The following is a 13,063-nucleotide window of genomic DNA, read 5'->3' as shown; positions in this document are numbered from 1 at the left end:
GTGAAGAAAGCCTTGCCCACTCTTTGTGGGGTGTGTGTGTGGGTGGGTGTGTGTGTCTGTCCCAAGTTCTGGGCCACAACAAGCTGCCAGCCTTAGGCAGGAGGTGGATGGGAGACTTTGAAGTCCCCTCCACAGCCCCCCAGCATCAACAGGCTTAGAAGGCTTAGAAGGTGGGACGGCATGTCCTACTAACTACATCCTCTGCTCTAAAGCCACCTGCTGCTCTGCCATGTCATGGGTACCAGGAAAGGGGAGCCTACGCCTTCCTGCCATCCAAACCCAGGGTCTCCTTGGATCCCCAGCTGACAGTTCCTAGGGTAGGGACTTTCTGAGCAGACACAGCACCCACAATAGGGTTCAAGGAACAAGTTTCTCCCAAGGGCCTGAGAGAAGGAAGGATGCTGACTAGCAGGACAGAGCTGGGGACTGGCCAAGGTAGAAAAAAGTTCAGAAGGTCAGAAGAGAAGCTGTGCCAGAAAGGCAGGAGGGACACTGATGGTTAGGGCTGGGAAAGGGAGTTTGAGGGGTCAGCCAAGGACAGTCCATGCCCTGAATCTTTTGGATCTTCTCTTGTAGGTCCTGGGCAGTCAGGGAAAGTGTTGGAGTGGTGAAATGACGGGCCAGATTTCACCTTTGAAAACCTCCTCCAGTTACACACTAGAGACGGCCTGAAGGGGCAGGGCTGGGGCTGGGGCATCCCCTGGGAGGAGTAAGCCCTAGGCAGAGGCCCAGAGAAGGGAGGTTCGGCCTGGCAAGAGGCTGCTGCTGGGAGAACACACTCAGGCTGATCTTTGTTTGTGCTGTCCCCACCCGGATAGAGGGAGGAAGCTCGGTGAGGTCAGTGGGTGGGCCCACAATGGGAGACATGAGACCACAGAGAGGTGAAGGGCAGGGGATCTGCAGGACCCTGTGAGGCCCAAACTTTCTATGGCAATTGAACTTCCTCTGACATGGATCAAGGTTTCACTGGGGTCATTTGTTGTCCTTCTTCTCTGTGTCAGATTGGAGGATGCCCAAGGGTGGAGCCTGTGGCTCCCAAATCAGACTGAGGGAATCTGAAGTTGGGGGAAGCAGGAAGCTTCCAAATAAGAGGGCACCCTCAAGTTCTGCTTGGAGCTTGCTGCTGCGGCTGACAATGACAAGCCTATCTTTGGAGTTCAGGGTTGGGATGCAAGAAGAGGAATGAATGGAAGTGGAAGGGAAAAATAATAACAGGGAGCACACATGTGAGCCCATCCTCTTTATCCCCTGACCATACACTCAGACTTCAATCCTCTCTGGCTTGACTCAGTCTCAAATGAGATGAAGGCCTGCCAGCCCCTGATCAAGGACTCCTGTTACACACTCACAAACACGCACACACAGAGACACAAAGCACAGTGACACACATACACACAGGCAGCCAGCGGAGACTGCTCTTTAGATACTTTGTTGGCCTCACTGACAAGGTCTGACATCCAGAACTGTGGGTGCATAGCAACCCCCAGCCTGACTTCATGACAAAGGTCCTCAGATGTGGGGGAGGGCTGTGGTGCCTGCTTGTAATCCCAGCTACTCAGGATGCTGAGGCAGGAGGACCTCAAGTTTGAGGCCAGCCTGGGCAACTTAGTGAGATCTTGTCTCAAAAATAAACAAATAAATAAATAAATAGATAAATAAATAAATAGATAGATAGATAGATAGATAAATAAGGCTGGGAATATAGCTCAGTGGAATAGTGCTTACCTAGCATGTGTCAAGCCCTAGGTTTGATCCCCTTTACCAGGGGGAAATATAGGTCCTCTGGAACAGTAGCCCTGATAATAAGGGCAGCAAGGATTCTCTCCATCAGGTAAAAAAGGCTAGGGGAGGTGATACTGTAGCTAGGGCAGGCCCAGGGAAAGCAATCCAGGAAGTGAAATGGCCCCTGACAAAGTTTGGGGTGGAGGAGAGCACAAGTGGTGTTCCCAGAAGTGTGGGGGCCTTGCTGATGGAACAGGAGAAGCAGACACAAAGAGACATGGGTGGAGAGGCTGCCAGGCACCAGCGGGAAGAGGCAAGGGGTCTAGGCTCTGCCAGGTCTAGGAGGGTAGGGCAGGGGTAAGTCAGCTGCTTATAAGGCTAGCAGAACCAGTTCTCATTATTCAGAAACCACATTCTGGTATCCTTACACCTGGGTTAAGACAAGAAGGCCGCTGTGAGCCCCACTTGAAATTTGGAGACTGAGTGTTGAGGGTTGCTAGGACAGGTTGAGTTCTGAGCGGTCCTCTGACCAGGAGTGGGGCTCTGGTCGGTGAGAAGCCCTGCCTTGACGACCCAGATTTGAGCAATGACAGGGTTGGGTCCCAGTCAGGGACCTGAGGGCCTGCCCTCACCCTCAATTCTGCCTCTTCTGACACTGGAGAGCCCGCTAGGGAACTAGAGTAAGGGGAGGTGAAAGTGGGTCGGGTTCTGGGTCCTGGGACTGGAGAGGTCTGGGGCGCGGTACTCCCTCCCGCGGTGGCTAGGCCCTGGCAGATGCAGAAGAGCCGGCCAAGGCAGAGCCCCAAGGTGGACTGTTGGGGCGGGGCGGGGGAGCCGCAGGAGGCCGACGAGGGGTCTGGAATTCCTCTTCCCCTCCCTCCTCCGCCCGCCTTGGCCTTCTCCCACCCCCTGGGCTGCGGGGGGGAGCAGGGGAGGCGCCGGGGCCCCTCCGCCCCGCCGGCTAAGCGCAGGAGGGGCGCAGGGAGGGGCCCTGGACGCCGCGGGGCTGGGCCCCTCGCAGAGGCCCGCGCAGGCAGGCCCCGCCCCGGCCTCGCACATCTGGGCCGGGAGCGAGGCCATCCGGCCTGGGGGAGGGGGCGCGGGCCAGAGCAGAGTCGGAGGCCGCCGGCCGGGCGCACGTCGAGGGCTGCGGCAGGCACCGCCGCCCGCTGCGGGCCGGGATCCAGGCGGCCGGACCTGGGTCGAGCTGTCGGGAGGGCGGAGGTGAGCTCTCTAGGGCGGGGGCTGCTGGACTCTGGGAGCGGAGAGAGGCACAGAGGTTGGCCGTCCCGGGCTCTCTGCGGAGACCCCACGAGAACGCTCCTGACTCCGGTGAGGGCAGTTCTGCAAGCCCCTCTCTTTAGCCAGGCCGTGGGAGCGGGCTCCTACTTGGGCTATGGGGCCCTACACCCGTTGCGCTAAGGCTCCACCTGGCTGCCTGTGCCTGGGGGCTGGCAGGAGAGCCAGTGTGGGTTGGGGCCTGCTTCGGGGAAGTGGTTGTGGAGACACGGTGCCTGGGATGGAGACTGGAGGCTGAATAGATGTGCGTTTTGGGAGCTGCCTCAGAGGCCCCAGGTCCTGTGGTCTGGGATGCAAGAGAGTGGTTGGGTGGCCAGGGTCCTGGTGTCCTGGCCTCTGGTTTCTCTACTGAGGCGGCATCTGGGCTCCCATAGGGGTCCTGGAGCTGCCTGTGGAGCAAACTTGTGCTGGGGACAGATGGGAGGAAAGGAGTTCTCAACCAGGACTCCAGGGAGCAGATCCACCCAGGAGTTATGGAAAGAGAGGGAGGTATTGGAGACTGATGGGTCTTGGGGGACAGAGGTTGTTTGTGAACTGGCTGCTCCCATGATGAGGATCTAAGGGCGTGGGGCAGGATGTATGGAAAGCAAAGATGAGGACAGAAAGGCTCCATAGGAGACCATTTCTGTCACCCTTGCCCCAGCACAAGAGGGGGCAGCCCCTTCACCCACAGCCTCCCCCTAGTTCCCTTCTGGCTTCTCTCCAGATTCAGGGTGGGGCAGACTTTTGGGTGCCATTTCTGATCTGACCCTTGGACCCTGGTTGGTTGGCCCATTCTGTGGCTTGGAAGAAACGCTTGTGGCCTCACTTAGCTTGCTGACAGAGTCCTGTTCTATTAGAAAGGCCTGCAGTATGCTGAGTAGGCAGCAGTGGATAGGAGAGGCAGGGTCCCAGGGAGGAGGGGAACTGTAAAGATGTGGTTGTCCTCATGGACATTGTGTGGAGTCCTGAAATCTAGTAGCACCACACACTTGCAGAGCTCCGAGGGCCATAAGTGCCCAGCCCAAACACCCCTGACATAGGAAGAGATCTTGAGAGAATTCTCTCCATTAAGTAAAAAAGTTCGGGAACATTCTCTAGGAAGTCTCTGGTGTAAGTCCCTTCTTGGCCACACCCTGTCCTGGTTCCCAGGAACCGATAGGGCATGCCTATTGGGTAGAAATAAGGACCAGGGGTAAGGGAGAATCATAAGATTAGAGGTCAATATGAGGCCAAAAGGTAGGAGTCAATCCATGGGCAGAGTTAAGGATCTACTTATGGGTAGGGTAGGGATCATGCTGGGGCCAGAATTTGACACATGCTGTCAGCCAGGAAATGGAGTTACTTTTTGCATAAAATCAAACTGTCCCAGGAAAATATTCCCTAACCCATAGATGTCACTCTTTGAAATTAGTGGGCCCCTGCGATAGGGGTCTGCCTCCCTCATTTTCAGCTGTAAATTCTGTCCAGACCTAACTTTGGGGAACTAGGTTGTCTTGAGCTCCCTGGTCAGCATTGCACTTAAATGTCTTTGGGTGCATTTGCATGGTGGTGGGAGTTTCCAAAGACATGGGGCATGTGTGAGTGTTTTGTAGCTGCTACCTGCTTCTACCTACAACTCTCAGGGAATCAGCAGGAAACTCCTTTAGCACAAATTGATTTGATTCCTACCTCCTTGACAAAAAACTCAGGATGGCTAAATAAAATTCTCAGAAAGACCAGAAACTTCTAAAAAGCCAAAATTCAGAATTTAAATGAAACTATGAAGGAAAGAACACTGCTCATACATGCCTGACTCTCTGCCTTTATCAACACCTTTCATACCTGGATTTATTGATCCTCGGAAGTTCCTTGTGACACCCATTTTATAGGAAAGGACATTGAGGTGCAGAGAGGTGACATGATAGACTCATGCCAGGTGCCATGATATACTCACTTCAGGTACCCAAACTCCTGCCATCCCTGAGAACCCAGGGCAGGGCACTCCATGTATGACACACTCAAAGAAAGAAGATAACAAGCTTCAGAACAGAGATTATAGGCACATGGTTGGGGCATGAAATTCAGTTTAGAGTGATGGACAACTCAGTGTGTTTTTTCCCAAGTTTTTGGTTGTTTCTATAGACCCAGTAGCATTAATCCATCCATCCACCCATCTATCCATCTAAGAAAGTGGTTCCCACTTAGCACAGAGACTGGTACAAAGAAATTACTAATATGTGTTTGTTGAAGAACCAAACATGATGGTGCATGTCTGTAATCCCAGCAACTCCAGACTAATGCAGAAGAATGGCAAGTTCAAGGCTAGCCTCAGCAACTCAGCAAGACTCTGTCTCAAAATAATAAATAAAAATGGCTGAGAAATGTAACTCAGTAGTAGAAAACCCCAGGGTTTAATCCCTACTACTGCAAACAGTGACAACAAAGAACATACAAATAGGACTGCCAGCTTCTTTATTGCAGCTGGATCCAGTGGAATGCTCGTAAATGTTTTATAGTCAAGTCTCTGGGAGGGAGAAAAATCTAATTTTGTAGTGTTTGCCAATTCCCACAGTGTAAATATTCCCACCACAACTGATTTCAAGCTACTACCATGATGTCAATGAATGCAGAATTGAGAAAAGAGACGCAGTTTCAGCTCTGAAAAGCTTGTGGGACCCAGCTCTAGGATGTCACTCTGTCACTCTGAGCTGGGCTCCTGTCCCTGGTGACCAAGATTCCTATCAACCTCATTTATTGGTTTCTCTTTTCTGGGCATCATCTGGCCACTACTTTGCAAGTGTCCACAGCCAGCCCAGTCCTTCTCCTGATTCAGATTCCTGTGTATCCAACTGTGTACCTCCAGTGACATGGAGGACAGCAAGACTGCATAGTGCTAGCCATGTAGGAGTATCCTTGACATGCAAAAGGGTGTCGAAGTCTGGGTGTCTCTCCACAATTAGGCTGGGTTTGTGTAAACCCTTCATGAACGAGGGTGTGTACATGTGTGTAAGGGCGTGCCAGTGCCAGCTCTGTGTTGGCTTGTGTTCTGTTAGCAAAACTTCCTGATCCTGTTAATGGGTACAGAGAGGGAGTAGGCCCTGGGCAGCCCCCACCTTTGTTAGAGGGAGAACCAGGCTCACAGATAAAGCCAATAGCATCCAAGATCTGCTGTTGAACTGCAGGGACACTTGAGCAGCACTTCTCAAAGTCACCTGGGCATCTCTCCTTAACATACAAGTCCTGATTCAGCAGGTCAGGGATGAGGCCTGAGTTTCTACATTTCTAACAAGCCTCCTGGAGATCCCAGGAAGATGCCCAAGCTGCCATGTTTTGAGTAGCAATGCTGTTGAGAATTTGGAGGGTTGTGCCTATAATCTGGCCCCCAGAACTTCACAGACACAAATTCAAGTTCTTCCCATCTTTTGTTGCTGTTGTTGTTGTTATTGATGGACCTTTTATTTTTCATATGCGGTGCTGAGGATCGAACCAAGTGCCTCACACATGCTAGGCAAGTGCTCTACCACTGAGTCACAACCCCAGCCCAAGTTCTTCCCATCTTAAAAAATAAAGTAAATATTCTTCCTCACCTCCCTCCAGCTACTATGCTGTTCCTGGTCTCAGCCAGCCTTCTAAGGAGGTTTAGCCCAATTACCTTCCACTGTTGGCCATATTTGGACTTACCTATCATGAACCATTAAGATAGGTGTTTACAGTCTTCTCTAGGGCTACAACTCTTTTATTTTTGTTTTATTTTGTTTTGTTTTACACCAGGGATTGAACACGGGAGGCTTCTACCTCTGAGCTACATCCCTGGCCCTTTTTATTTTATTCGGAGACAGGGTCTTGCTAAATTATCCAAGCTTGCTTGGAACTTAGATCTTCCTGCCTCAACCACCCAAGTAGCTGGAATTACAGACATGTGTCACCATGCCCAGTGAGTCTCAGGATCTCTTAAAGGCATCTAGCTTCACCCTCTTCTCATCATAGTCTTCATGAAACCACAGAAAGCTTCTCCATATCTCGGGCAGCCCATCTTCCCCTATTCAGACTTTAAGTCACTTCTCCTCTCTTCCCTCTGCTTTCCGCCAGGCCTCCCATGACCATGACTCCCAAACATATGTATCTAACTTGGATTTCTTCCTGACCTCCCGATCACATATCATCTGGCTTGTTGGCATGTTCTCTTAGTTCCAAATTCTGCCCCTTCTCCCTGCCATCCTGCCCCTTCACTACCTAGCTTATCATCTGTCTTAGCTTGAGCCAGGCACTGCCACCTTGACATCCACTGTCTCTTATATGTCTCCACCTGTCTCAAGGCACACAGACACCACCATCTAAAGCCTGGAAGGCTACAAGCCCAGCTAATTTCCTGCTTCCATGGTCTCCTGCAATCCACCTCCCCAAGCAGTCAGAGGGACATCTCAAAATGCAAACTAAATCACGCCTCTTCAAATCTTTCAACCTAAAGGAAGGTCCACAGGGGCCTGCCTGCAAGCCCACCCCTCCCCCATTCACTGTGTTCAGCTGCCACATTCACAGCCCAGTATTGTTTATAATCTCAAAATTACTTATGCTGATTATCGGATTATGATCATCTCCCTCACCAAGCTGTGAATCCCTAGGGATGGAGTCTCTCTAGATCACTGATGTGCCCCCAGCACCTGGCACAGAGGTGGGCACCAGGAAACACTGAGAAGGATCCCAAGCCCTTTAAAGCAAAGCCATTTTGAGACAAACGGGGCCTGTGAGACTGAGCTTTACATGAGATGAAGGAATTGCTGTAAATCTGGTTAGACATGATAATGGTGTTGTAATGGTGTTTTTCAAAATGTCTTTATCTTTTGGAGAGACATGTTGAAGTGTTTATAGGTGAAGCAACATGATGACTGGGATTTGCTTCAAAGGACTCCAGCCAAAAGTAAATAAATACAATAAATAAGCAGTCAGTGAAGGAACAAAAGAACAAGTAAATCCCATTCTGCTTGTCTGTTCCTGTTGACAGCTACAAGTCCCTCAAGGATGCTGGCTGTCCCGGAGATGGGCCTGCCGGGGCTGTACATTGGTAAGACCCCCCACTGCTGGCTCCTCTTCCTTGACCACCACTCCACTCACCCCTGCCTTGAGACCCCTTCACCCGCAGGTTGTCCACATTGTGTGTGTGTATACATATGACCCATCTGGTCACAGAACCCCTCTGTGTATATATGGGTGTGAGTGCAGAGAGGGTGTGTGCACACACAGGTATATGCATGTGCAAGTGTTTTGTTCAGATAGTGTGTGCATAGGACTTTGTGTGAGTATGAGTTAGTGTGCGTCTGTCTGTGGGTAGATCTCTGCATGGGACCTGTGGGGGGTAGAGTATAGTCTAAGATGGGCATGTGAATACAGAAGTCTGTGCATGCCTATGTGAGTGGCCTGGTCTGGAGGCAGACTCTGGGCTCTCTGCAGGGGTGGGAGGCCAGCAGGCAGAAGGGACACTCCTCAGGAAATCCATTCACAAAGACCTGGCGGGCTGGGCCCTTCCTTCCTGCCTCCCTTCCCAGGCTCAAAGCACAGCAACTTGGCCTCTCAAGCTGGAGCTGGTGGCAGGGCTAAGCCTATGCTTGGATGCCTGAGAAAGGGGAGCCCTCAGAATGTGAATACCATGTCCCTGCCCCTCTGGCACCCAAAGAGACTACAGCCCTGTTCAGGCATTTCCCAGAATTCCATTTATTCCCAACCCCTCACATGTTCCTGGGTTACCCCAGGCCAATGAAGGCTGGGGCCTCTCTTGGGTCACATAGCAAGGCTGTGGTTGAAGGAACAGGTCCCTCCCCTCGCTCAGCATGCAGCATGACAGACCTGCCTATTTGTCCATGAATCTTCATGCCAGGTCCCTCTTTGCCTCTCTGGACAACCTCCTTTTCCCCACCCATGGATCTCAGGACTGCCCCAGTACCTCCCACATGACCCTTAGCAAAGCTCTGTCTGATGGTGACCAGCTGCCAGCCCATACCTGGGAGTGTTCAGCCAGGCAGGACCTCTTGCCCAGTGAGCTGCCTGATCCTTCAGGCAAAGCCTTGGGCTGCCTCCTGGGGGCTACTCTGTGACCTCTTACCTAAGATCCAGCTCAGTCGTGAGCCTGCAAAGGGGTTTCAGAAAGAAGATAACAAGATCTCCTGCCCCTAAATGCTAGCTGGGGTGTACATTTGTGTATGGGGGTGTGTGTTTAAAGGGTTGGGTGATCTGACTTCCCAGTGCTGTGGACATGCCTAAGCTCAAAGCTGGACTGGAGGGAGATGCTGGCCTCCCCCTTCCTGATCCTCCCTAGGCAGCCAGTTGGGCTGTCTGTGGCCCTGAGGATGGGGGAGGGAGAGCTCCTCAAGTCCTGATTAGAAACAGGTGGCCCAAGTTACGGCAGAGGGGAGCAGTCCCACTTCTGGGCCAGCGGGGCTACCTCCCAGCCACTTAAATCTGCTATTCCCCCTCCTTTTGTGATTTCTGTACCCTCCACCCCTACCCCAGTAGCTCGTCTGCCCCACTTCTCCTGCCCTTCTACTTCTGGACTCAGTCTCCCCACCATATGATGCATCTCTGTCTCCTCTCCTCCCTAGCTGGGTGTGCCGGATGGGTGCCGGGGGAGTCAATGAGCCCAGGTGATACATAGATCACCCTCCAGGGAAAGGTTGCCTCTAACTGATAACAGGCCCTTAGCCTCTGCACCCGCCTCAAGACTGTCCTTCCTGATCTTCCCTTCCAGTCCCTCTTCCCCAGTAGAACTGATAGAGAACCTCCTGGTGCCAGACCTGGGATCCCGCTGTCCTGATCATGCCAGAATGACCTGCTCTCTCTTCCCTGCAGGTTCCAGCCCAGAGCGATCACCAGTACCTAGCCCACCTGGCTCCCCAAGGACCCAGGAGAGCTGTGGCATTGCCCCCCTCACACCCTCACAGTCTCCAGTAAGCCCAGATCAGGGTCTGGGGTTATGGGAGGCCTGGGTTGGTGTGGAGGGAGATGGAACCTGGCAGAGCCATGGCAGGGCCTGTGCTGGGAAGAAAGAAGGGGCAGGGGCATACCGCCATGCCTCCTGTCCCTGTACACCCTAGTCACACACCCCCAGGAGGATTAGCCTTGGGTGGCCTTGGGCTACTAAGCAGGTAAGCCCCACATAACTAACTCCCAGCCTTCCCTGCTATAGGATGATACCTAGGGGCCACTGGGCTGGCTGCAGCAGGTGGTGGGGCAGGCCTGTGGTTTTTATAGGTTCTCCCAGCACTAGGGCCTCTCAGAGTTGCTCCACCTCCTGCCAACCACAGTCCCACCTTATTTCAAGACATATCTGGAGGAGAGGAAGTGTGTGTTGTCAAAAAAGTAGTTTGGAAACTACTAGCTTGAAGTTTCCAGGACATAGCCTTCTCACCCCCAGTTCCCTGAGAGTCTTGTCCTGATGATCCAGCCTGGGGACCCTCTTGTTCTCAGAGACCCCAGGCTTGGACTGGGAGCAGGCAGGGACAAGTCTGCATGTGCATGGGGCCTCTCCTCTATGCCACAGAATTGGAAAGAATCTGATTTGAGTCACTGTGGCCACAAAAAAGAGTAAAGGAATAAAATATGCACAGGTCCATATAAAGCTATAAAACTGCCCAGAGGAGCAAAATTGCTCCCAGCCATTCCGAGACTGGTGTAGGGAGAGAAGATGGTGCGAGATGGGGGTGGACCAAGGCAGTAGCTGGGTGAAGAACTGGAAGTGGCAAAGCAGCTGCTGTCGCCCAAAACCACAGGGCTACCTGAGAAACCTCAGACTTTCTGAGTAGTTGGTAGGCCCAGGTCTTAGCCTGGAGCCAGGGAGGAGAGGGGAGCCCTGGCCAGCAGGTGGGCAGGTGGAGCTGGGCCAGGTCTGCTCTGTACCACAGCTAGCAGAGGGGAGCACTTCCCTGCTGGTTGCTGACTCTGAATCTTGGATTTACAGAAGCCGGAGGCCCGAGCCCCCCAGCAGGCCTCCTTCTCAGTGGTGGTGGCCATTGACTTCGGCACCACATCCAGTGGCTATGCCTTCAGCTTTGCCAGTGACCCTGAGGCCATCCACATGATGAGGTGATGGTGGCTGGGATGGGAGATTGCGGGGAGGGGGATCCCCAAATTCTGGGATGGGCCTGATCCTAGAAATGGTCACTGAGACATGGGGTCATCTCAGAGCCGCTTCCATCCCTAGTATAGGCACGCCGTGGGGACAAAAGGTTGGAAGATGGCCTCACATCTGGGGTCCAGGCCTCAAGTGGAGCACTCTCACCCTCTGCCTAAAATGTGGAACTTTAGTTTTATTTTAAGTTGTTATGTATTTATTTACTTTTTCACTGCTGGTGATGGAGCCTAGGGCCTTCCTTGCACATGCGAGGTGCTCTACAACTGAGCAACATCTCCCAGCTCAGGGGTTTATTTGTGTGTTTTGGGCAGTACTAGATTTTTTTTTTAAGAGAGAGAGAGAGATTTTTTTAAATATTTATTTTTCAGTTTTCAGTGGACACAACGTCTTTATTTTTATGTTATGTGGTGCTGAGGATCGAACCCAGCGCCCCGCGCATGCCAGGCAAGCGTGTTACCGCTTGAGCCACATCCCCAGCCCTGGGGAATTTATTTTTAATTTAACATTTTTTGTGGAGATATAACAAACTTGCAATAAAACATACATACCTTTTTATTGGGTTATACACAAACATATATATATATGCATATATGTGTTTTTTTAAAAATATTTTTAGTTGTAGATAGACACAATACCTTTATTTATTTTATTTATTTATCTTCATGTGGTGCTAAGGATCGAACTCAGTTCCTCTTACGTGCAAGGCAAGCGCTCTACCACTGAGCTACAACCCCAGCCCTGCATATATGTGTTTTAAAGATAAAAGTGATCTATAATAAAACTTGCTTTATTTTATTTATGTATTTATTTATTTTTGTGGTACTGGGGATTGAACCCAGGGGTGCTCTGCCATATCCAACCCTTTTAATTTTCTTTTGAGTCAGGGTCTTGCTAAGTTGCTGAGGCTGGCTTTGAACTTGCAATCCTCCTGCCTCAGCCTCCTGAGTCTCTGGGATTATAGGTATGTGCTATGATGCCAGTTCTCTCTTTCTTATAAAGCTGCTGGGATTCAGTCATGGTTTCTTCACCCTAAAAACCTTATTTTAGTCATGCTCTCTTCCCAAAGGCCTCACCTTTAAACACCATAAATGGATCTCCACTCTCCTAGGACCTCACAATGGGGATTACATTTCAACAGATGAAACCTTAGGGGACACTCAAATCATAACCAAGCCATAGCAACTTCCCTCTGTATCTCAAGATCCTGATCCTTTGAATGTATCTTACTAGGGCCACAGCCAGTAGGTGAAGCTACAGAAGACTCCACAACTCTCAACCCAGAAGGGTATGGGAGATACGGGGGAGCTTCCCAAGGACCTGGGAAGGGTGAATGGAGAGACAGAAGCAACTGACCCAAAGATACATGAGACATGAGCTTCCTGTGAACCTGGACTGGTTTTCCCCTATCTCTGCTCCCTCCCCATGATAGGAGGCCACAAAGGCACTTAGAGCCCTCTAGGAGCTATAGGGCATACCAGCTGATCAGCATACACAGCTAAGGCTATACCAGGTTTCATGAACACATGAAAGACACTGTCTCATGAAAGTGATGGTCACAGAAACTGAGGAACATCTTGACCTCCCCAAGCCTTCTCTTCTCACCACCACCAACCACCAAGCCCCATCATTTCTATGTCTCCCTAATATCTCTAGTATACCCATCCACTTCTCTCCATGGCCACCCCTCCAGCCTAAGTTTACCCTCCATCCTCTCTCACTTGCACTGCTGCAACATCCTCCTTCCTGGTGTAGCTTCTGCATCTTCTCTTGCCTCCAATCTGTTCTTCATGGAGACCAGCGACCTCCCTTTCCAAAGGTAAATGTAGTCATGTCTGTTCGCTGCCCTACTTAAAATCCACCAAGAGAGAATTCTGGTATGACATTTAAAGTTCTTCATTATCTAGAATTCCTGTAATTTCTTTTTCCCTGCTGCACATTGAGCCAATCTAGAATTGGTTC

General features: G+C 51.3%; 1 protein-coding gene across 2 annotated transcripts in view; it reads left to right on the top strand.

Annotated features, from left to right (window-relative positions):
* Nucleotides 1-2,734: 2,734 nt before the first annotated feature.
* Nucleotides 2,735-13,063, top strand: part of Hspa12b (heat shock protein family A (Hsp70) member 12B) — a 19,747-nt gene continuing 9,418 nt past the window's right edge. Inside the window, exons 1-4 of one of the 2 annotated variants that reach the window (XM_027920691.2) lie at nucleotides 2,735-2,946; nucleotides 7,985-8,044; nucleotides 9,823-9,920; nucleotides 10,931-11,055. In XM_027920691.2, coding sequence (XP_027776492.2) covers nucleotides 8,002-8,044; nucleotides 9,823-9,920; nucleotides 10,931-11,055 — 266 coding nt within the window. In that variant the 5' untranslated portion in view covers nucleotides 2,735-2,946; nucleotides 7,985-8,001. Of the gene's footprint in view, nucleotides 2,947-2,972; nucleotides 3,055-7,984; nucleotides 8,045-9,822; nucleotides 9,921-10,930; nucleotides 11,056-13,063 lie in introns of those variants that run through there. The other variant, XM_071608790.1, reaches the window with a different exon arrangement.

Source organism: Marmota flaviventris, chromosome 2 (genome assembly GCF_047511675.1).
Source record: "Marmota flaviventris isolate mMarFla1 chromosome 2, mMarFla1.hap1, whole genome shotgun sequence".
Classification (NCBI taxonomy): Eukaryota; Metazoa; Chordata; class Mammalia; order Rodentia; family Sciuridae; genus Marmota; species Marmota flaviventris.
The sequence above is the reverse complement of the archived record's forward strand: the minus strand, read 5'-3'. Positions and strand labels throughout refer to the sequence as shown.